General features: G+C 39.5%; 3 protein-coding genes across 3 annotated transcripts; all 3 read right to left on the reverse strand.

Annotated features, from left to right (window-relative positions):
* Nucleotides 1–4688: 4688 nt before the first annotated feature.
* Nucleotides 4689–8743, reverse strand: aire (autoimmune regulator). The gene is made up of 12 exons (XM_030774728.1): nt 8597–8743; nt 8171–8345; nt 7653–7799; nt 7487–7549; nt 7222–7335; nt 6888–7015; nt 6323–6444; nt 6018–6084; nt 5765–5896; nt 5355–5531; nt 4939–5022; nt 4689–4769 (listed from the first exon to the last, which is right to left on the reverse strand). The coding sequence occupies exons 1-12, from the start codon at nt 8741–8743 to the stop codon at nt 4689–4691; spliced, it is 1437 nt and encodes a 478-aa protein (XP_030630588.1).
* Nucleotides 8744–12649: 3906 nt separating this feature from the next.
* rab6bb (RAB6B, member RAS oncogene family b) lies at nt 12650–17625 on the reverse strand. The gene is made up of 8 exons (XM_030774461.1): nt 17553–17625; nt 14990–15048; nt 14772–14825; nt 13908–14013; nt 13673–13784; nt 13363–13456; nt 12969–13035; nt 12650–12714 (listed from the first exon to the last, which is right to left on the reverse strand). Exons 1-8 carry the CDS (start codon nt 17620–17622, stop codon nt 12650–12652), a joined length of 627 nt encoding a protein of 208 aa, XP_030630321.1. The 5' UTR covers nt 17623–17625.
* Nucleotides 17626–18433: 808 nt separating this feature from the next.
* LOC115812244 (solute carrier organic anion transporter family member 2A1-like) lies at nt 18434–23220 on the reverse strand. Its single transcript, XM_030774730.1, has 14 exons — nt 23158–23220; nt 22784–22921; nt 22270–22444; nt 21829–22044; nt 21601–21699; nt 21199–21338; nt 21033–21108; nt 20708–20872; nt 20225–20447; nt 19849–19996; nt 19464–19633; nt 19297–19361; nt 18882–19005; nt 18434–18554 (listed from the first exon to the last, which is right to left on the reverse strand). The coding sequence occupies exons 1-14, from the start codon at nt 23218–23220 to the stop codon at nt 18434–18436; spliced, it is 1923 nt and encodes a 640-aa protein (XP_030630590.1).
* Nucleotides 23221–24925: the final 1705 nt, after the last annotated feature.

Raw genomic sequence — 24925 nt, forward strand, 5'->3', positions numbered from 1 at the left:
CAATTGGAAAATAAATAAATAAATAATAAGGTTTTCACAACAGTCAGTGCTTTTTGATGTCTGAGATTAAACAATTGAAAAAATGCCTGGCAGGTATGGCACTGATGAGGCCCCACATGTCAGCTGAGCTAGCTGAATTCACGGCTTTGTGCTTTTTGGAAAGAGAGAGCCATTGTCTGGGAGTTTCACACAGCTAGCTATTTTTACCACTGTGGAGGAATGTCCTTGAATAAAGGAGTTCTTTTTGGCTACTGCCATGTGATGTTGAGTTGGACCGTTTCAAAAGGGACTTGAAATTATATATTTCCATTATGTGTGCAAAATAGTCATTTTTGATGAGAATGCAGGCACTGCTGGGTTCAGGCTGTGATCGCTCCTGTATTTACAGACCTGTGATGATAACTTTATGAAGCCATGAGGAGACTGACCAGTGCAAAGTGCGCCTCTGTAAAAATTTTTGGGGCATTAGTAATCTACCATATACCAGGCTCTGTGTTAGCACAGCTGAACTTGGAAGTTTAGGCTTTATGGCTGTAAGGACATTCTCTGTCATCTAATTCTGCCTCAATCGATTCATAGTCATTGTTTAATCAAAATACAGGTGTTTCAGTTCACTAGATAACTACATATTCCTCTGTGACTGCGACAAACATTGCTTTCCCATCTTTGTTTTACACCACAATTTAACCGTGTTTTCATTTTGTTTCCTTCTAAGGGGTTAGGTAAGACTGATTCGATCTATTCAACTCAATGCAGCTCTGGTGAGAAAGTGTGTTGGACAGCATAAGGGTCTGCTTGTCCTGGGGTAGTTTCTAAATCCTTCCTTTCTATGCTACATAAACACATTTTGGGGTCCTCGATTTTGCCAACAAAACTTGGCAGGAAACAGCTCTTGACAACAGGCGTGATGGTACAGCTCTTAAAGCCCACAGGCAGATGTCTGTGTTTGATAAACGAGAGAGGAGATTGCTGATGTTGAGCCAAGCCATTCCCTTAAGCATGCATTCAACGCCTTTCCATAAGAGAAACCATGGGGTAGAATAGTTTGGCCAAGGTTGTGTTTACATCCCGTCATCCAGGCAGCCTCCTCGTTCACCGTGTCCTGTTACACTTCAGTAGGATGAGAAGCACACATACTGGCACATCATGTAGATACTGATACCAGTGTGACATTACATAAGAGGGGTTATGTGAGGGGCCAGCACATAGACTGCCATTAGTTTATGTTGATGGGATCTAGGGAAAAAAACTGGTCATCCTGATGAACACAGTGTTTGGAGTTTTTTTTTTTTTTTTCAGGAAAACAGACTGATTCCAGACCTCGGGGCTAAGTACGATTTAACGCTGCACCAACTGATTCCCTTTATAAGCTAATTGCCCTGAATTTTATAGTTACGTACAGTGAATTTTTAGGATGTATTCTTTACCAAGAATTTCAAGAACATCCAATCAAAATCCCTCATCATCCTATCAGAGTGGGGGTTTTTTGCTATTGATGACAGAGAGATCCTACTTTTGGCCATGACCTGCCTTTGACTATTTGTTCGTACTGTTTGTGAACTGTGCAGTATATTCAACAGTTCCACTCTACAGATGACATGTTTACTGCTTTTCATCCTAAGTTTGACAGAAAAAGACGTTGCCTGTATGCCACACCAACATGACTAATTTTGGTGTTAGGGCCCTTGACAGAGAGCAAGGCCATTAGGTACTTTCATACACTTCCACACTTCCATCTTCACAACAATGGAAGCTGTACAAACATAAGTATGGTGTCACATCTGGACACATTAGTCAGAGGACAATAGGAATGTTCTAGAAAAGCTGGCACAAATGTGCCTTGGGAACGATGTGAACAGTTAGCATGAACCTTGGGAATTTTGTGAGGAATGTCGAGGGCATGACCAGAATTAGACCACAGGAAACTGACAAGGCTAATGACAAAGAGTGTGAGTAAGGCAACAAAACACCCATGAACCTCCAAATATTTCAGATGAAAAAAAAAAGGCATTTAAAGCACGCTCAGTCGACAGAATGTGCTTTTTTCTTTGGTCAAACGGTACTTGACATTAACACATAGCTCAATTAAGTTTGCAAAAAAAAAAAAAAGCACTTGACTGTGGATCAAAATTAAAATAATGGATTTTACAGTTACTGAGAAGGGAATGGACACAGGTGCCGTAAGAAGTAATAATTATGATGAAGGTGAAACTGGTATTATCTTGCACAAACACTGAAAATATGATAAGTATGTGCTTCATGAGATTTATGTTTGCTTTGGAATGACTGTGTGGTCATTAAACCTGAGGTACGTGACTCCTGCAGTTTCCACCTTTTCAATGAAAAACAATTAATCTTTTTCTCTGATCTTTTGTCTGACCCGTCCATTATGTGAAGAACATTCGCTTTGCATCCATCACTTGCAAATGAACTTCACATCATTGATTTTCCATTCTCCTTCGGGGCGCATTGATAAGATCTAAAGTTTTGGCATTCCAAATAAATTGAAAACAGAGAGCTGTATAACATTTTTTAATAGACTCCCATGGATTAAGCAATGACCTTCTCTCATGTAAATGTCAGACAACATCTATACTTTCCTGAATTAAGCCAGAGATTTTTTCATGCTGTCATGGTTAGGTCCAGCCGTTAACGATCTTTCCGGGACATCCGATGGGATCCACAGGTCTGTGTAGTTTCCTATAGTAATTACATGTGGAATAGCCTTAGGTAGCTGTTCTATGGGGTGAGGGAGAAGACCAAACTCTCTGGGAAGCTCGCTGACCAGCTGAACTCTGAGCATTAACGATCGGGCTTCTGCAGTGCCATCTATTATCCACCATAGACACTGTATAGTTCATATCTGTTCATATAAGTCTTAGCTACAAATTTTGACTTAACACACCTCTTGATATAATGTCACTTAAACATATAAATTTTAGGATTAGAAGTGCTAAAATGGAAGGGACACTATAAAGACATTTGAGGCATCATGAAATAAATATATACAGCTAAAACAAAAGAATTCATTGTTGTTTTGTAATTATCAGAATATGTTTGTGTTTGCTGCCGATGAGAAGCAATATTAGTCCTCCTCAAATCAAAAAGTTTACCCTTAAAAAATAAACACCATCACTCACTCACGCACTCATTATCTAAGCCGCTTATCCTGATTAGGGTCGCGGGATAAAGACTATCACTCCCAGTGTAATTGTTCTTTCATGTATCCTAACACCAGTAGTTGTCCATATTGCATGGCACAGTGCATGGAAGCCTGTAATTGTTTTTATCTGATACTCACATACCAGCTGAACAGAGTCTTTGCCTCAGTTTTCATGTGTCTATTCAACATAAGTTGTCCCTGGGTCCAGACTGCCCACTATGGGTCAGAAACCACAATTAAACATCCAGACAGCTTCTTGGAAGCTTTACTATGCACCTTTCAGCAAGTCATGAAGGTTTACAAAAATTGTGTCATATGTAAAAACATTTTCTGTCATGCTCCTGCATGAGTTAATAACAAATTCCATGCTCTTTATTTGTTGGGTCTCAAAGAGGAGGTAGTTATAGCAACCAAATACCATTCCTCTGAAATGGAAAAAAAAAAGATCTGGCCACCTGCCTAGCAAAACGAACATTTCAAACTCCCAAAAGACAAAAAACAACATTCCAAAATTAATTGATACTGATTTGATTCCCGCTAAGCTGTGGAATCCATCTGATGTCCCTTCCACAACCCTATCAAAGCACATGAGAATCTTTGCTAGCTGTCGTAATGCAACAGAGTTGTTTGAATTTGGCAGGGGCGCATTCACAGCATCCTGCTTCCCACATGGTTCTCATTAACATTCCATGCTCTTTCTCTCTCTCTCTCTCGCTCTCTCTCCAACTGATCACAGAGGCCAGAGAGCAGCTTTGACAACACTGGATCTGCAATGTGTATTCCAACAGATGTGTCAAAACCTCTCTGCAAAAGTATGTCCTGTCATTAATGTACACACATACACACACATATATATAAACACACACACGCGCGCACGCATGCGCACAGTCACACACACACAAATACACACAGACAAAAGTACAACTCCACATACACACAAAAATGCTGTCACATGACTGAAGGTCTCTGACAGGGCTAAAAGTTGTAAACATTTATAATCATATTTTTGAGATAAACACAGTCTTAAAAATCCACTTGATATTGTTGGCAGCAGACTTACATTCACATTACCACAGTATAACCTCAGACATATGTATTATAACATTTCATCGACAATTAATTATGTCACATTGTACCATTACAGATATAACAGATCATATTCATTGTATCATCAACCACAACCAAGAAACCAACTGGACAAATTAACTTGTGAATTGTGAGTCTTGCCATAGAATTTTGTAAATCACTGTTTACAACACCTCTTTGCCTATGTTATCCATTAATGACTTCCATACCAAGCACCATTACTGCCAATGGACAATGTAATCAGCACTACACTTACTGAGGTTCATAATGCCATGCATTCACCAGCAACACACCATGGTGTTGACCCTGGTCAACCAAACACTGTTTGAAAAGAAATTTGAGAAGAACATGGTGCATCGTAAGGTTGTATCAGTTCCATTTAAGTTGAGAACTCAAGGAGAACCATCTGAACTGAGAGCCAGTAAATCAGTGCAGTAAATCAGTGGAAGTAGCTCTGTGACTCAGAGAGAGGACGGGAGATGTTGTGGAAGGCCCATTGAAGGATCCCATCTATTGAGCTCTGCAAGGAGACAGACAGGTCAGAGAGAGAAACAGGTCAGAATACGATGCAATGGTTGATTTTGGTTTCCCTCTTGGTGGTTGTACATGTCCCCCCCATTCTATTCATGATTATTGTCAGTGGAAATGCTTTAAAAAACTTAAAGTTTTATTGCTTCAGCTTCTCTCACCTCCCCCATGACTGAGTCTACCTCATTTTTATTGAGGATCTGTTCAGAAGGAGAAGAGTCCTGCTCAAGACTGCGCTGAGCCACCTACAGAGAGAGAGAGAGAGAGAGAGAGGTGAGAACATATATATGTAGATAGATGCATACAGATATAGAAACAGATATAGATAGATAGATAGATAGATAGATAGATAGATAGATAGATAGATAGATAGATAGATAGATAGATAGATAGATAGATAGATAGATAGACTGATTGATTGACTGACTTATTGATTGATTGATTGATTGATTGATTGATTGATTGACTGATTGACTGAGAGAGAGAGAGAGAGAGATGTTCCTGTCAGTTTTAGAAATGAAAAGAAAGAGTATATGAGTATATGAAATATGAAAGTATACAGGCCCCTGGACTGTACCTCACTCTCTGCAGAGCCCCAGGACCTAGTGCATGACCTGCATTTGGCTCTGTCAGTGGAGAAGTTACAGTGGGAGTGGTAGCTCTGGAGACACTGTGGACAAACTATGAGCTCTCCACGAGTAAGGTGGCAAATACCACAGGGTACCCTAATGCCAACCAACTCTCCATCTGAAGACTGGGAAACGTAACAAATATTATTACACAACTTCCTCAGTGAATTTTACATAAACCATCCGGTTTCTTAAATGATGAGATTTAGGGTAGATTCCAAACGTTGCATGGTATATCAGATGTACAGAACTACCAAGAAATCGACTGCTCTCCACGGCCCCTCCTCATTGTGCAGCCTTCTGTTTGTTAAAAAAGCTTTTTTGCAGATAGAAACTGAGTGTCATATAGGGGCATCACCTGATAGCCTGAAGGTGGGCCACTCTTGCTGGTGGTAACACCAGAGAGAGATGCAGAGGAGAGGGAGGAGAAGAATGAAATGTCCACTGTAGAGTTGGAACTGGTCTCTGTCAACTGGTTCTGACATGGCTGCTTAGGAGAGAACCAAAAGTACATTACTGCAGGCATCTGTGGTTGTCATTTAGTAAATGGTGACATCTGTAATTGATTATAATCTTGAAATTGTTCTTTCTTAAAAAAAAAAAAAACTGACCTGTACAGGTAGATATGTTGTCTCCCTTGGTCTGTTGCCATGGCAAGACTGACAGCTCCAAGTTCCACTGTGAAACAAAACCATGATTATTTTCAGCAAAGGGCTTAAAATGTGGAACATGCAGTAAATCTCATTGTTTCACATAAATCCTTGTGAACACGACCCACAGTTATATTTCTTGTTGCAAGAACAACGCTAAATCATCAAGACACACAGCTGAAATTTGGTCAGTAGTGTGTAGATTCAGGTGAGAGCTGGTTCAGGCGGAGGTGTCTGGATTCGAGGTGTCAGGAGGCCTCGTGTACCTGGGTATGGAGGTGAGGGGAGGCACCAGGCAGGTGAGATGGAAGGCACGAGGACAGCCATCACAGCAGATGAGTTCCCCTCCATCTTTACACACAGCACACTCATCGTCGTTACGCTCAACCTGCACACACACACACACACACACAGACACGCACAACATTCTAAGGCTAAGTAAACACATAACAATGACATTAAACTGTTGTAATGACTGTATGAAATAACTAACCTCTTTAGAGATTAAAAGACAATGACTTAAAACCTTAAAGAATGTGTCAACAGAGCTACAGAAGTATCTACTAATGCGAGAAAAGATATATTTAACGAATATCTTTTCTAAAAGAGAAAAAAAAAAGAAAGAAAATTTGAAATTCATTCCCTTTAGCAAACTGTGCTTTTAAGAGTGTTGATTGGATTGATTTACCATAATCTAAATATATGTTTTTATTAGCTAAGCAAATGTGCACATGCGTATTCCTAGTTAGGACACATGTACTGTACGTAAGGTCTAGGTGTTTAAAGGAACTGAATTACATAAAAGGAACATGCCCCAGCTGTAGCACTTACATCCGTGACTCTAGTGTTGTGCTCCCCCCTGTGGTAACTCTGAGTCTGTGAAAGCCCTGCTGCTGTCTCATCCAGCTTTGCAGACGAGTAGAACTCCCCCCCAACCTTGATACATTTTTTGGCACCACCTGCAAGGTGACAGCTGAATGACTGGCATGATGAAAATGAGCTGACAAGGAGAATGTACTGTGAAAGGTTGTATAAGAGTTGTATAATCCATTTAAAAAAAAAATACCTCAATGTTACTATACTGGAGAAGAAACTCCATTATAGCAGTGTTGTTACACCTTGTGTTTAATGTTCTTATCAGGCAATGTGTGTGTGTACAGCTTACCAGACTCAAAGACCTGCTGGATTAAAATCTCCTCCACCGTCCCACAGCCAGTGGGCAGCTCACTGGACGACAGAGTGACCGCTCTCTGCACAGAGGTCGATAGAGACTGGACTCCTATAAAGAGGACATTTTTAGACTGATGATTAGAAAAAAACACACTCTGACCACCTATGGACATAACTGACTCATCAGTCATTTCTGTTCAAACTGCAAAGTTATTAAAATGTATAATAAACTCATTTATGTAAAATAAATCTGAATTTACCATTTCCTGTCATCTGAGAGACTGCTGTACTATCTGTCTTCCTCAAGGCCTTTCCTTTGCTTCCTACAGCATTTCAAACAAAATAGGAAGTGTTCAGTTAGGCATTTCCACTCTCTGTTATGGTGTGATGGGGAACATGTGAACAGCTTGTTAGAGATAGTGGCACCTGAGCTGGTGTGGACTGTTTTTTTGTTGTAAGGGTGAGGACGCTGAGTCAGATGTTTCTCTCCCGCCCCTCTCTTCTTCCCTGGCTGACCTCGGGACTGAAGCTCCGCTCTGGGACTAGCAAAAGACCGACTGCCCTGTCTCAGCCCTGTCAGGTCAGTGTCAGGTTAAACATCACAACTGTCTCACACGTCAAATAATTCTATCATAGCTAGGTACATTCTCATTCTACACTCACAAGGTACATTCTCTACCACACTGGATTGGTTATGACAATCATTTTCCAAAGACAGTTTTAAAATATATGATTACATTTGTTTCTATACCATTTTGTGTTTATGCAAAATGGAAATGTTTTGTATAACACATTTTGTAAACCTTAGAACATTCTGAGAATCTGATGGACTTGCGTTTTCAGAATATTAAATATTGTCACCAAACAGGAAATCATTAGCTGTTTATCTGTTTATGGTATATTTGTAGTATATAGTATATATTTCATCAGCCTGAGCTCTGCACCTTTTGGTAGGCTTGAGAACAAGCCTTGAAGTTTGGGATAGCTCTCCTGGTTGTACTCTTTGGATAGAATGTTCCAGAAGGCTTGGATAACAGACATTTCCTGATCCAGTAACCAGGTGAGAAGAGAGTATACAGCTTTGTGGATCCCATCCTTCTTCTTCTTCTCCAGGGTCTCCTGGAGAGCACATCAGTTTGATAAAATCAGTTCACTGTGAACCCATGCCTGATGTTTACGGCTATGATAATATGCTTAAAATTTCTCTCCTAAAAGTTTTAGATTTTAAAAGCCTAACGTGTCAAATAATCAGTTATTCTTGCACAAATGATTATATCAGGAAAACATGCCCATTGCTTCGGTAGGTACAAATGTACAGTCTTCACACATATTTCATGCATGTGTTTTCTTGCCTAGTTCCTGTGACTGACCCTTAACAGGTGATCTGGGATGATGCTATGATCTGCCAACCCATAGAGCAGTGGGAAGGCATCATTAACTGCCATGGCTATCTCAGTCCTGGATGTCTTCAGCTGAGAACGAGGATCACAGTCCCCATAACCCTCCACTCTGGACATGATCTGACACTGCAAGGACTGTGGGAGAAGAGTGGAGCACAGTCGGTCAGTTGTTGTCGTCCTGTCCAATGAGGAAAAAGGACTGAACATTATTCATGTTCTTAACACACAGTCCACATGTTAGCACTGATTTACCATTGGCATTAATTGGTGGTTTGCATTCCAGACCTGCTCTTGTACAGCTTAAATTAAACCCTCAAGCAGCAAAAGCAAGCTAACTATATGTCATTCTTACTGCCTGTAATATTTCAGCTCACTACAAACTGTATCATTCATGTGATAAATAATATTCTGAGGCTAAAAGGTATGACTAGAATAGGAATGGTACAGAGCACTGAAAATGAAGTCTGCATTAAATTAGAAATAAAACTTACTGTTGATTCTGATGACAGAGGTTCAAATGAGACCAAATGAGACTGCTCTCATCTGCTTCTCCTTTCATTAGCTCTGAAGATTGATTTTTATAAGCACTCCTTGTTTCTAACTGAAGGATTTGAAACTGTTCATGTGCTCTTTGACCACCTTAATAATCTTTTTTTGCACTGAAACTTAAAATTCTGGTCATTCAGCATGCCAGTCGTGAGAATTAATCATCATCATTAAAAACAGTCATGGGAAATAAGATCGGAATGCAGGGTTTTGATTCCTTTGAGAAAATGTTAATCTGCTGCCAGTGGAGAAATCTTGATTCTTTCTAACCAATGGCAGCAAAGGGTTACACTAAACCAATTAGCACCTGTAACTTTGGAAAGTCCACAGTTGGGTCTCAAGAGGTAGGTTATCAGTAGGAAAGTGTCTTATACAGGCGATCTGTCTTCTGTCCACCTGCCCCTGCAGTGGGTTAACTGAAGAATGTTCATCGCCTGGGGAATACCATTGGCTCTGGTGTAACTGCTGTTGTGTCATAGTCATTAAGACAGTGCAACATTGTCATATGTGACCTTTGCCTACAAAAGTAAAGTACAAACATCACATGATCTTTAGAACTTTGAGTTCACACAGCAATATCTTACCTTGTGAGACAATACTAAGTCAACACTCTTCATTTGGCATGTCTAATACAATCTATCCCATTATTTGTTGTTGTTAGATAGTTAAGAACAGCAGCAAGATCAGGAAAAAAGGATAAAATGTTTTTGCAAAAGAACAGGAAATCTGTATTAATCTGCATGTTAATTAAGGTTTAAAGGGAATTATTTCAGTGTCTCTGCATTTTTATCAGAAATGTTCGATAAATTGTGGTCAAAATAATCCATGGAGGAAAACAGTTTCCAGGATTTAGGATCTGTTTGATTTTGTCAAAGTATTGAACAGGCAGATGGTTTTTCATTGCCTCTATTGCACAAGACATCTTGGCCAAACTCAATTTCAGAGAACCATGTGCAGAAATTAGTGTTGACTTAACAGGAAATGACAGAGGAGACGAGAGAAGGTCTGGTACTAAGACATGGTTTTATTGATCTTGTTAGACTGATGTCATGCTCATAAATGTCCTTACAGAGTGAATGGAAAGTTATCCGCATGGCAATATCTCCCATTTCCAGAACACATTCTATTCCACTGCCACCAGCACAAGGCTCTGCTTAAGCAAACAGCGATTACCTCTCATCTTTGATGCATCTGCAATGTTTACCGGACCATTGTGAATTGGATGGACAACACAAAAAAAAGTTGGCACAAGACCACAAAGGAATGATTCCATCACAGAAACATGTAAATCGATTGATGGTAACTTCTCTCAGAAACACTCCACTTATGCACTCAGGGTAGCCATATAATGAGAGCTTTTCACGGTGGTGTTACATTAACTGAAGGCACACTAGTGTCACATAAGTGAAAGACAATTAAAGAGAAGAGTACAGAACACAGAACTGTGTCTCTAGGTTAGGACAAACTACAGAGTGCCAAAAACAACCACAATAACTTAGTTTCCCATTATCATCATCATCATTACTATTATTATTATCATTATCATTATTATTATTATTATTATTATTATTATCAGTAGTTCCCTCAGGATAAAGTAGTAGACAGCCTAAAGCAATGCCTTTAGTTCAAGGTCAATTTCATTTCAATGTCATTTGCTCAGAAACTGTGTTATCGGTGGAGTTGGACCCTCAACATATAAATGACATTCTTCCTATTTCTAAAGTCATTTCTATGGGCAGCATAACTTATATTGGAATGGAATTGACTCTAATTCTAAATATAACAGTTGCTTTTACATAGCATATTTAATCTATACATCTCTTTACAGACAATGGTGTCAGTCAGTGCTCATATGTAAACAATAAAAAGAATATGAATGAGGATCAGGGTTATAAAATGGGCTACTACTGTGATACGTAAACATCTAACATTCCTTATGTTGAGACAATGATCTGAACCACACCAAGTGGACTACAGTCACAACACACTGTACATTCCTCTCCCTGCTCTTTGACTCCTACCTAAAAACTCCAGTTATGGACTTAAGACTTACAGTAAGACACTATACGCACACACACACACACATTCTCATGGGCAGTTGAAATTTGTTCATTGTGGCATCACAGAGAATATTTTGATTTCAACCCTATTGTTCATTCAAAGCGTATCCTAGACACTGTGAACTGCTACAGGACACTTTAACAAATTCACAAAACAATTCCCTCCTATCAAAAGTGGGAGAAAGCATATTCTCCTTACCCATATATATGAAAAAATAAGGAAAACATCATCATCATCATCATCATGACCATCATCATCACCAGAGTCCATATAGTTACAATAAAAAGAACATCACTTTTATTGACTGGCCTAATGAACATAGTGAGTGTTCCTATTCACTGTCATTCAACTCCTTCACTGCTAACTGATCCAATCAGACACAAGAAGAAATCCCCCAAACAACAAATATATTATACGATTCTTGTTTAAAAATGTCATGGGAGGGACCAAAGTGTGCCTTTCACATGGGTCCCCTCAAAACTGTCAGATCCTGGCTAACCTACGTAGATCTGACACACCTGCATGGTACATAAGGCAAAAGCTCAATGCCCAAACAAGAAGAAAACGCCTGATTACCACTGCATGGCGAAAAGCTCTGATTGAAGCCCTTAAACAATCCCATTGTTAAATCATTCATACAGATGAACATAACCCATGCCTAACGGATGGAAGATGGAAGTTCACAATAATATAAATACTATATACAATACAGTACAGTATGGCCTATCTCAAGTGTTTCAATGCAACCCATTAAATTTCGTTGGTTTATCTTTGTCTGTATGGTTGTAATCTGAAGACTGATTCGAGGTGGTGCACTCACATGCATCTCTCTCTCTGTTACTGAACTATCACTGGGACTGCATGTCAAGTTCATACATTAATTCACATAGGGAATCTTGGACAGGGATTTTTTCTTTTACAAGCTCATGATGAAGTTTGTAACCATATATATGTGTGTAGAGCAGAACACATGACTGATACTCAGAATTTTGCTTGCATGCGTGCTGCAGACATTCATGACAAACTATGTTCCTTGTATTTCCATAGGACAGCCTATCGCAAATTCCTGTGAAGGCAACATTTTAGTGCTTTTTCCTCATGTATAAAAATACAAAACATAATAACTAAAATTTTACACTCCCTAGTCTGTCCAAAAAAAAAAGAAAAAAGAAAAAAATGGTACACCTGTCACTTCTGGCATTATTTCCATAACTCGTCCCCAATCTCTCAAAGTCTCTGCTTGGCAATTGCATTTACAATGTAGATGTTATTTTACAGCTGAGAACTCTAAGTCTTGACCTGTTCAGTCAGATGTAAAAACCTATATCCAATCATAAAGTTCAACTGGACACTGACCAATAGGAAGCAACAGAACAAGCATATGGTGCAAATGAAGGTGTACTCTGAATCCGTGTACTAACAGGAGCACCTGCTCTCAGTAGCTGGGGGCTCTGCCTGTTTGTCCAGCTTAATGTCAATCACTGAAAGGTGTTAAATTAAGGAAATAGCTATTAGAGGCATTACCTGCTATTAAAGTAACGTGATAAAAATGTTAAAATATAACATGCTTCAGAGCTGAACAGAAAATATAATGAGAGAGCTACAAGCACTCTTATAGAAAGGAGGTATGGCTAATAAAATCTATAAAGTGTCTAAAAATAAATCTATATGGTGTGTAATAAATTCGTCTACCACATGTAAAGTGTTAAGACATTATTTGCGTGTGAAAGGATACTGCCTTCCTTGTGGGTGTCTTCCAATGTTTCCATCCCAGGCAAGGCAGCTGCCACTCGTCGAAACAACTGCAAAACCACAGAGTGAAAAAGAGAGCGGGGGTGGGGGAAGAGGGGGGGGAGCGGTGAAAGGAGAGAGAGAAATTAAACTTTAAACCAACACAAGCAGAAGGTAGAAGCAAAAATTGATTTTCATTCACTGCACTGCATCAGGAAAAATCAAACCCACAGCAGCAGACATTGATTCTTTACCTAAATTAAATCTCATTCCAACCGTCCATGGATCATGTTACAGGGTACAGCTCCAATTGGATTATCTTAATTACTCAGGATAACCATTCAGAACACGGCGTCACCCATGGTGAAAGAGTGCTGTTCATTAATTCTCAGGCTCACCTGTTTAACGTTGCTACCACTTTTAGCACTAGTCTCAATGAACATCACATTCAGTTCTTTGGCTCTCTGCTCACCTTCCTCAATAGAGATTTGCCTGTCATGACAGACAACAACATTAATAAAGAACCTTGAAGTAAATTGAGGATCTGAGGGAAATGAGACAATAGTTAAAGGTCGTTGCGGCATTGTATCTGAATATCTAGTCATGTTGGCTCACATAACCTGTTACTACATGAGTATTGTAAGAACTTTAACACAATGGAATGCCACACCCTTGGGAAAATTCAGTTAGAGAACACAGAGCACTTACCGCTTCTCCTCCAGGTCTGTCTTATTACCCACTAGCATAATAATGACATCACTTCCTCTCTCTGTCCTGACATCATCAATCCATTTCGAGGTTAGTTGGAATGAGTTTATATCTGCAAAAAGATGGATTTACAGGCTTAATAGTGCACGGGCTAACCCCAAATCAAATGCCTATATCCATGTGTGTGTGTGTGTGTGTGTGTGTGTGTGTGCGTGTGTGGGTGTGTGTTCCTCACTTGTGATATCATACACCACCACAGCTACGGTGGAGTCACGGATATAACTGGGAATGAGGCTTCTGAAGCGTTCCTGGCCCGCAGTGTCCCACAGCTGTAATCTCACCTAAAGACAACAACCACATGCTGGATGTCACTGTAACACACACTGACCTCCAACACACTGAGTGCTCTCATCCACTCTCCAGCATCAACTCATAGTACAGTAAACATGGCAATATGCTTATAACACGTCAGCTTATCCTGACAATTACATCTGTCCACACTCGTAAATGAGCAGTTTATCTCAACAACCGAAGTGAATCATCTCTGGCATTTGACCATCCCCCACAGTCTCCCTCTATAGTCCTCTATCTCAAACAATAAACGTTTATCTCCATTTCTGGTTTTATGACATCAACTATGAAGTCTTATGTTCCAAGGACAACTACATGCAAACCTGAGTGTATGCAGAGTGTTTGCTTCAAAACATATTTCCATTACTAACACCCACTTATTCACAGATGAAAAGTTAAACTAATTAATGTATATTTCACACATATTTTCACATTATTTGGGAACTTTATTACTATGTGTCATATCTCTTTATAATAGTTTACTTGAGGTTTGCTGTTCATAACATAATGCACACATGATAAAGTTTATTGAAATGAAAAAAGGTCATAGGTTAGGTAAATTATGGATTTGATTAAAAAAAACACCAGAAATGATCACATTAAAGAACACATGCAGCTCAAGCCATAAAACTAAAGGAAAGAGATTGTTTCTCTTGAATACAGCACTAGAGGTGGTTATTTTAGTGCATGTTCACCATTTACATGCTTACTATGCGATACATTTCACTTCAGGGTTAAAGTTTCTTACAGTTCGGTCCTCCAGGTACATGGTTTTTGATAAAAAGTCAATCCCAATTGTTGCCTGTGTTGAAAACAAAAGAATATAATCAAAAACGCGCAGAAAACATACACTAAGAGTTCACTGATAGCTTTCACACTACTTAAATGTCACATGGCAAAGTCCTCTGGCTATACAATCATCCGAACAGAAACAAAATGTTGGGAGTTTGTCGACAGTGCACATACCTGGTAAGTGTTGTCAAAGCTGTCATACATAAACCTCGTTATCAATGATGTTTTTCCAACTGTGAGTAAAAAAAAACACAAGACAAAATGAGACCAAATATTTATCTATATTAGCAATAACACATTTAAAACTCTCCCTCTACACTGAAATGTTTCCAGGTCCCGTGGAGATGAACGCTAACTGCACGATAATTCCACCCATTACACTGGATCATCTGTCTTTGTTTAATTACTTATAGTGGTCTCCGCCTACGTTTATTACAAGTTTTGTGCTACAACTACTCGTGTCCACACACTGATTTGAGACTATAAATGAAACTATGCTCTTAGATATTCATAGGTTGTCTGAGAGGGACAACCGCAGTTATATTATGATGTTCTACATGTCATCAGTTTTTGAATAATAAAGGAATACGACTCGGCATTGTAACATTTTCAATCCTTACCTATCTCAAATCTTGGCCATGGTTTGCAATCAGCAGGCCTAAATCAGCACAAAAAATTGAATACCGATGCCTGTTTTCATCTACGACAATTTAAGATCGTTGTTTTGGATGTTATATTTGACATTCTCTTTTGAGGACGAGAAATGGAAAATGCACAGAGAACATTGTTTAAGGGAATGTGGTCATTGTGGATGACTATGAATGTATCCAGGTCATTACTGCATTACTCTAAAAGCAAGATTGACATTTGACACTTGTGATTCTTTTGGTGTGTCTATCTTTAAGGGGATTAAAGATATGGAACATTCACGTCTTGTGATTCCAGATCAGATCAAATTCTCCTTCTAATTCCTTGTACAGATCTGATATCTTGTGCTGACTGAACTACAAAAAAGAGTGGGTAAAAACATTTCTCAGTGAATCTGTGCTATACTGGAAGCTAAATGCCTGAATACACTCTAACACACTTATGGAGCGGTTCAGGCCTTTCAGGTCTGGCCTGTTTCTCCAGCCAATGACAGCTATTAGAACTATTCCTAACACAATGCCAGGGGTAAGCCGAAACTTTATTTAAACAAACAAACAAAAAAAAAGAACAAAAAACAAAGACGTATTCATCACAGAGACTGTGATTACTGGAGGGCATTTAATCCTACGTTTCAGTAAGAATGAGACCCTTCATTCAGCACCATGGATAGCAACATTCCAGTGGTTTTCCAACATCTGAAATTAACCTGATGTAAATTAAAAATGATTACTTTTGTATATGTGGTTCTTGTAAGCTTTAGCTCACTCAGAAGTGACCGCCATTAACCCTGGAACTCTTCTAAGTCTTAATATAATACCGCACCACTATTGTATTAAATCTAAGTAACAGTTATCCTTTTTGGACAGATTTTGAGTTTTGTGGACATATTTTGGATCCATTTATTTATAGTCATACCAGTTAAAAACATAACTTCAGGTATAACTGGTGAATTGAATCATTACTCTCAAGCCACTGGTATGTTACTATATCAACATCTTAGATCACTTGTCATGACAGCATTTTGTGCTGATGTGTTGATACTTCTCTTCTAAACCTCAACATCCCAAGATGTCCGGGCAATGAATCAGAGATTGTTAAAGTCTAATGTGGATGACAGTAAATTACCTATGACGGCTCTAATTTATAAGGCCAACACACTTCATACTGCCTACTTGCTAGGCACCCCCGAACCATATAAATATGTGTTCATCTGTTCATATCGATATCAGTATGTATTGTAAATGTGTATGCATCACGAACTCATGAGAAATACAGACTGATTAATCCGATTACGTATTCTCAGCAACCAACAGCTCAGCGACCTCAGTGAATAAGGCTCCCGAGAGAAACTCCGATTCATTGTTGCAGATATTTTTTATGTTTCAAAGCGACTGCCAAAACTGATCTAGTTGTTGTCGCGCTACCTTAACGATTACATGACATCTAACGCTTAAGAGTTCGTTTTAAGTATAAAACATCTAATGGTGACGGCTGCTAACTTGAACAATTCTACAGGCATAGCCAACCTGGGTGTGTCTCTACTTGACACACGGGAAATGTTTATTTATTTAGCCTCGTCGTTTATTTGGAATCAAATTATTAAATATTTGTGCAAGTTTAATATAAAGTCACTTTATCAAATATAATTCAGCACTGATCTGAAAATGCGGACGAGAATTTTGAATATTTGACTGCGCCAATCCTAAAATTATGATTTATTTCGCATAACAGATCAAATTCTATCCCGAAAGAAGGCGTTTACTACATGAACCAGTATTCTGCCAGACTGTCACAGCACTACATATAGACTATCGGGAAACATTAAGATTAAATGTGTGTGATTTACAGTGGGGTGTAATGACGGTGCATAGCTTTACATTTTTCATGACTAATCAAAAACTGGAAATATGAAACAAATCTTGGCTAAGATGACAGGGACCAGCGAAACAACCAGATGCTTTAGTACCGCATAACTAGCCATTATGGTTACATACCAACCAGAAAAATACAGTAAATTTACTTAATGTATGTGTAAATAGGGTAATGGGTTTTTCAACCCGAAACCAATCTCTATAAACCCAGGACTCACCGCTTTGCTCCCCTAAAAAAACAAGTTTGAATTTCCGTAAAGGGTTCCCAAAGTCACTTCCCATGGACATGATTGCTATGATTACACAGTCGTTATGGATTAATAAATAAAAGTCCCACCGGTCTATCGAGAGAACAGATGGATAATCTTCGGGTCCCAAATCGATGAATATTGCAGCACTGCCTCGCGTTGTCAATTCAGTGCTTTAGTACGCCTGCGCAACCTGCTCTATACGCCCGTCTGAGATCACTTTATGTTTACGGAAACGTCGCCCACAAACTCTTTCCGCTCATTTAACCGCAACCCATGCATCTGCTGAGCAATGTGCCTTTGAGGAGATGCATTGCGTTTCGATGCGAAAATATCATGCAGTTTAGGTGGTTTGACCTGACTCGGTAAAAAAAAGCATCAAACACGCCTCTGTACCTTCTATAAAACCTTCTGTTAGACAGAGTAAACAGTTCTTATACGAAAGTATTTTAATGCAGTGCTCCATATTGTATAATTTATTTCCATTAGTCAAAATTAGTATCAGATATTACAGCGGACATAACATTATGTAAATAGAGTTTTCAACTAGCTTGTGTAGAATAGTTAAGATTTCTACTGTAAAGAAATTGAACACTTATATAAAACAAAGAAAGAATCAGCAATCCAAACAGTTCTGGAAATTTGCACTAGACAGCTGTCCATGTCTTGTAGCCTGTCTGGCCAAGTGAACGGCACACACTTTAGTGTGTTATATATTGTAAATTCCCCTCCACCACCTGTCACAAAGTAAACTCATAAGAGCAAAATCAGTCTGTTTAACTGTAGGAGGAGATAAGAGACAAAAATGCAGGAGACCGCACTCCAGAGAAGTGTGGGGATGGTGCCACGCCTCACACAGGTCCCTCAGGATTCCTCTCCAGACTGTATCCCTTCGAGCTCTGCACTCTCCAGCCGGCCGCCACCAGGAAGAGGACCCCCAGGGTCTTAATGCCCATCTGCAGTCCAAAATACCTACAGAGAGAGAGCCACAGAAATCATTTAAGTGACAAAGCTTGCAAGTAACTTAGTGGAGGACTAAAATATAGTTTTAAACAAGATACCGTATCATTTTGGAAAATGATTTTACTTAAATTCTGACATCTCCAGTATTTTAAATGCACAGCAGGATAAAAAATTACAGAGACATAAAACAAAGTTCCGTCTAGAATCAAAATTGCCATGGAAGTATATTATCTTGGTTTGCAAGGGACAACATTTTAGATTCAATGAGCTGCGGTTGGTCTAAACAGTCACTGCAGACCAAACACTGCCAAGCATCATTTTTGTTGCAATTTTCACCTGTTCCTAAGTACATTGTTGTCATAGTAGGCACAAGATCCCAGTCTTTCTTTACAGGACTGCTTCCACCAGACACATGAGTAGTCAATGGCCATCCCAAATAGGGCAGGGCCCGGGAGCCATGCTGCAACAAAGAAGTATTGTGTGTGACAGCAGTCGTGTAAATCACAAGCACACACTCCACACACACAGGTAGGCTGACATCGCTCTTTGATGTTTTTATTTTGTTGATGGTTTTCATATTGTTTTCATGACACAGAAGTAGAAATTGAATTTGACATTTAATTGTCTATGGGGGGGGGGGGGGGGTGCATTAGTTTCCCTCTGTTGTTTGTTTCAGTATTTTTTGCCAACAGTTTAATAAAGAGACAAATAATATCATAACGGGTGATACAGTACGATGCGTTCGACTCACCAAGCATTCTGAGAAACAAAAACTGCACTCCAATAGCAAAAGATTTTTCCTTTGGAGGGACACTTCTAAAAAAGAGCAAGCATAACAAGGTTAGAAGCCGGAAGAAGGTGAGTGAAAACCATAACAGCGTGGTATGTTCATACAACCACGGTGGTTTCTCTTCTCACCTTAGCACCATCATGTAGATGGGATTCTGAGAGAGGCTGCCAATGAAGCCAGCAAAACCAATGATCAACATGGTTGGAAGGAGGAAGTGAGAGCAGCTTTTGGGGCAGGAACCAGGCTTGGCGCTGCCCAGCCCAGTCTCACCGGTGATGCAGTGGCACCCTGTGTACGTCTGCATTAACAGTAAAATATTTCATGTCAATCCAACACAAACAACGGGACACGAATGAACGTCTGATACAACGATTCCATTGTTTCTTCAATATTGGACCAGTGAGGAGCCCAGAGAATTAAACCAAAAATTCTGCTGATGTTGTTATTCTTCAGTGCTGTTAAACAGAGGGTATCTCACACAGATACGTAAGAATGGTTGTAAACAAGGCCTACCAGGACTCTTTGTGGTTTATGTGGGTCAAAGGTGATGTTGGTGCATCCAGCAAAACAAGGTGACGTGTATTCAATGTTGTTCTCGCCGCAAACAGGGTTGAACACATTATTCAGACAAGAACACTCTGAATTGCAAACAGAGCCTGACCTGCAAAATGTTTGAAGGTTTCAGTTTTTCTGATCTCATCATACAAATGTTTATGTTACAAATATAACAAACTGATGGGTTATTACTCTTTATTATTTTCTTGTGTTGTTTTTAAATTTACTCTAAATGCAATGATGAGTCCCTTACTAAAACCTCTGTGCGGCTTGACTCATAAGAATCCAGAATCCAGAATGAATACTCTTATCATACCCAATATGGTTAACTTACGCATTGATTGACAGGTGTTCCTGTGGCTCTCCATAGCCAAAGTTGACCCCTGCAATTCTCTGTGTAGAGCAGCCCATGAAGAAGACTGGGATACACAGAAGCACTGAGAGGGAGAGTGAGACCACTGTCAACCAGGGAACGACCTTCACTGAAGGACGGGCCTTCTTCATCACAACACCACCCAACAGCAGACCTACTGCGGCCATGGGCACATTAATGGCTCCTTTCACATGGAACAAACACACAGGGGAGAGAAGGAGAATCAATGATCTTTCAGGAAAGACAACAATCCTGAGGGTGATGTAGAGTGGAAGGTGAGCAGATGTTGATTTAAAAGTAAAACAATAATTTGACATATACATTGCTATTGAAGATGATCTAATTATAAGCCAGGGGGATAATAACAGAGGGAGTCTGAGTCAGATTTAATGAATGATATTTTTGATAAGATTGACTGAATTTTTGATAAGATTGACTCCTCACCCATAAGAAGGCTCCCATAAGCAGCAGAAGTACCATACTGATGCTCCAGGAATTTGCCGAGAAAAGTGGCCAGGCCTGAGATTACACAAGAGAAGCAACACTGGGCCAGAACCAGCAGCAGGAAGATCGGGTTGAGGAGAAGTCTCAGGAGGAGACGTGGAAACACTGAAACAAATAAAAACAAGTTTCAGCAAATCCAAGAATCTTTAAAGATTGCTGATTGAAATATTCTACTGAAGCTTTAATCTTTGATTTAAAACTAAAAATGTTTGTTTGCTTGTTTTGAATGTGGCACATTTACGTTTCCAAAAAATTTTATACGCACTCTTTACAAAGTCACACAAAGGAATCTTTGATTTCAGTGGGTCTTCTTCCATGGTGTCAGCCTTGGTTCGAATCTCCTAGCAAAGCATTAAAGAGGAACTTAAGATATATACATTGCAGATGGACATGTAGCTTTAGGCACAATGTGAGAAAGTCATGTCACTCACATGAGAGACTGTCTTGTTGTCTTTTGGGAAGAAGAAATATGGAATGGAAGTCAAGGCCAGGCATCCAGAGGACACGAGAAGGCCCATCCACCAAGCTCCCACCCAGCGTGGGTCAGACGGTGTCAGCTCTAGTGCGCCCTCTAGCAAAGCAGATTTGCACAGAAAAGCAAACAGACGTGGAGAGGATTTTGCTGACACGACCAATACGGAATAGATTAAAAATGGTCTGATATAATCAGCATACAATTGTCAGTTTAGTAAATTAAAAAAAAAACACATACAAATGGGCTCATTCTGTTATTCTCTTGCATCTTAAATCATTTTAAGTATCTGAAATATTGAATCTTAGGCACAAAAATTTTAAATATTCTCATACTATGACGGAGGAACGAAGAAACTTACCAGTGTCCACTTTGCCCACATCTACATAGATCCTCAGCATCATGGAGCCCAGAAGGTAGCCAAAAGCAGGCCCAAACACAGACACAGAGAACAGAATGGCTGAAGGGAAGACAAAGCGCAACCATTCAGCAAACAAAGCAACAAACTGGTGAACCATCTTTGAACGATATAAAAAGTGTAAAGACATATCTGAATAAAATTCACACACATTTTTAAACATCACATTACCAATGTAAAGAGCAGAATTTCCTGGCTCAGCAAAGTCATCCACGTAAGAGATCCCAAATGGTTGGACAGGCACAGAGCCAATTCCAAACATCACTTGAGCAGCAGCCATGAGGAGCCACTGAATGTAGGTGGCATCGTGATACTGTGAACTTTCCAGCCTGCAACTCTCTGAAGCTGATGAGTTCACTCTGGCTGCACACATGTCCCAGTCACCTGCTGCAGGGAGACAAGCCCAGCTGTGTCAGCGCAAGCTCAGAATAACAGTTCAATGAATTTCATCGCAGGTATTTCATAGCAACACACAATATCGGATGCGGTGGACATATTTGTTTGCTGATGCTGCTTTTCTTTTTTCTTTTTTTTTTTTCTTTTGTCATGTAGTGCTTCCTGTGCTTTTTTTTTTTAGAAAGGCATAACGTGAGTTCTGAATGATACTTGAACAGTAGTCATTACCTGACAACACAGAGTGGTGTCTGTATGGTTTTGACAGGAAATGGGGTAAGGTCAAAACTGCAGCACTCCCAGACATGAGCAGACCCCCCAGTCCAATGAAGCGAGGACGATGGACTCTACTCCCAAAGTAGCTTACAAAAACCACGAGCACCATATTTCCCATCTGAAAGAAAACAAAAACCTTTAGGCTCAGAAATACGACAAAGCGCCTAGACTGACAGAGGAGGCTGTAGCTCGTCGGTAGGTGTCAGCGAGTTGTCGTCAGTTTCACTCGCGGACGGTCAAGGCGCCCACTCACTTTGATTAGTCGCGCATTCTCAGCTTTTGGAAAAGATCAGCTCAGCTCAGCTCAGAAGGGCGTCTCTTAAGTGTCCCTCTTTCTATGGCTTCTTAGTTTCAGTGATGAAATTTTGTTTTTATGTGCGAATGCGTTTTATTCTGTTTTTAAAGTTTGTCCAATTAGAGGTGAATTTTCAGAGAGCGCCACTAGGGGACACTGTACCTCATGGAGCGCAGAAATGCTTCCCATGGACATGCTGCTGAAGCCATAACGACGTTCAATGGTAGTGATGCTACTCTTGAAATAGGCACTGTGCAGGAGCTGAGAGAGCTGGAGGAGACTGTGGCACATGACAAAAACCTGAAGAAAGCACATATACAAAATTAGATACAAAAATCCACAAGGTACATGGTGCAAACACTTAAAATACTGGAAACAATGTTTTCTTAAAACAGACCCCAGTCGGAACACAGGAGAAAAATGGAGTTCAAAACCAGACATATGTACTTTTTTTTTTAATCTACAAGCATTATGCAGTAGTGCACAGCCTTTTCAAAGCCTAAATACTGGTGTATTGAGTAACTGTAAAGCCACACCTGCAGTCCCAAGCTTATGCTGAGTTCACTCGTTTTGGGGTCTCTTCTTAAGATTGAGAGCATTGCACTCAGTTTGCCTGTTATGTATTTATTTGCAAAAGCCTCACAGTTTTATTTTTCAGGTCCTAACACACATGATAAAGTTTAAAGTAATTGGGAACTTTGTGTTTGAGGGCTGGAGAGCTGCTTTAAACACTCCTTTCCTCTACATTTCATAGATCCATTGTCTGTGTCTAATATCTTGCTGTGGCTTATGAATGAGGGGAAACTGTTTTGATGTGCTTTCTGCATAGCTTAGAGTTATAAAGTACACATTACCAAAACATTACTTGTGTTCATCTTCAAAAGAGCTCCCTCGCCTGTGGAAAAAACACTTTCCTATAACTTTTTTTGTTTGTTTTCATTTGTTGATGTTTGCCTTCGGACCAGAACCTGGTCGAATTACACAAGATCAATTTTAGGGGAAAATATTTTGCACAGCAAGGTAGTGGTCCTGCAAAACAGCATCACACGTCTGCATGTTTCATTATTAGTCTCCATCTAGGGAATGCTAAGGCCCAACCATTTTGATTAACTGAGGGAAAGAGCTGACTATTTTCAGTCATTATATTAATCAACCACATACATTTGAGTACATTTTGAAGACAATTTTTAGATTTTTATATTAAAAACAAAAAAAGTTCAATTATGAATTGTACTCTGTGTGCTCTAGTAGCTGGTCACCTTATATTGGCAAACCTTGTAGATTACAGCTTTAAATGATTATCATGATTCCAGCTGATCTTGACTAACACTTATTTCTCCAACACAAATGTATGTGTTTTCACTGGGAACAGTAAACCATACTGTGGAGCTGCTCTAGTTTTGAAAATATCCTTAATTCTTGACGCATGTTACTTCTAGAGTAACAACACTCATTCAAACTTAACATCCATTTTTTGTTTAAAATACCAAAACCACCAATTCGACGCACACACATCAATGAATGAACACACAGATTGTGAAATCGTACCTTAATGTTGCAAAATAAGGAAGTAGTCTCTGATTTTGGTTCCTCAGTTTTCATTTTTGGACATCAGACCGTGACTGAAACAGAAGAAAATTGCATCCAAAAACTTGCAGTTGTATATGAGTGTGTGTGGATGTGGTGGGTGACTTTTTGTATTTGTCTATGTTTGTGTATTGGGTGGTCACATCCCCCTTGGTTAACCCTTTAGTTTCCTCTGATCCCTCTGCCAGATAGTTTTGGGCTCCTTGAATGGAAACCCAGACCCAGAATGAGACCAACTGCATATTGTTTATGCACCAAAATGCTTAATAAAGGGAACAATGGCAAACACACGGTCAATACTGTTGGCCTTTCATGGATCTCAGGATCATTTTATCGAAAGCTATATGTGGTGAAGCAACACTTTCAGAACACATGCTGGCTGTTTACTTGTCTCTAGCCTTAACTTGTCCCTACCCCTAGCCTTGCTCCTAGACCCACCTTTTGCCTTGTTTCCTTCCTGTACCTTTAACTTATTGACAGTGTGTAGCATGCCTGATATTCATCATTTCATAGGCTATAGTTTCACTGTTTCTGAAGTTTCACTGAAAACTGAAACAGAGTTCAGAGTTTCGCATTACTATGGGGGGCTGAAATACAGCAATTATACATTAAAATTACAGCCGAGAGCTGCACGTTAGAGATAAGAAAATTATACAAATACAAATACAGTGAAGTGTTATTATTTTTCAATGCAGTACAAAACTGTAAACTGTAAAT

This window comes from Chanos chanos, chromosome 5 (genome assembly GCF_902362185.1).
Source record: "Chanos chanos chromosome 5, fChaCha1.1, whole genome shotgun sequence".
In the NCBI taxonomy this organism is placed as follows: domain Eukaryota; kingdom Metazoa; phylum Chordata; class Actinopteri; order Gonorynchiformes; family Chanidae; genus Chanos; species Chanos chanos.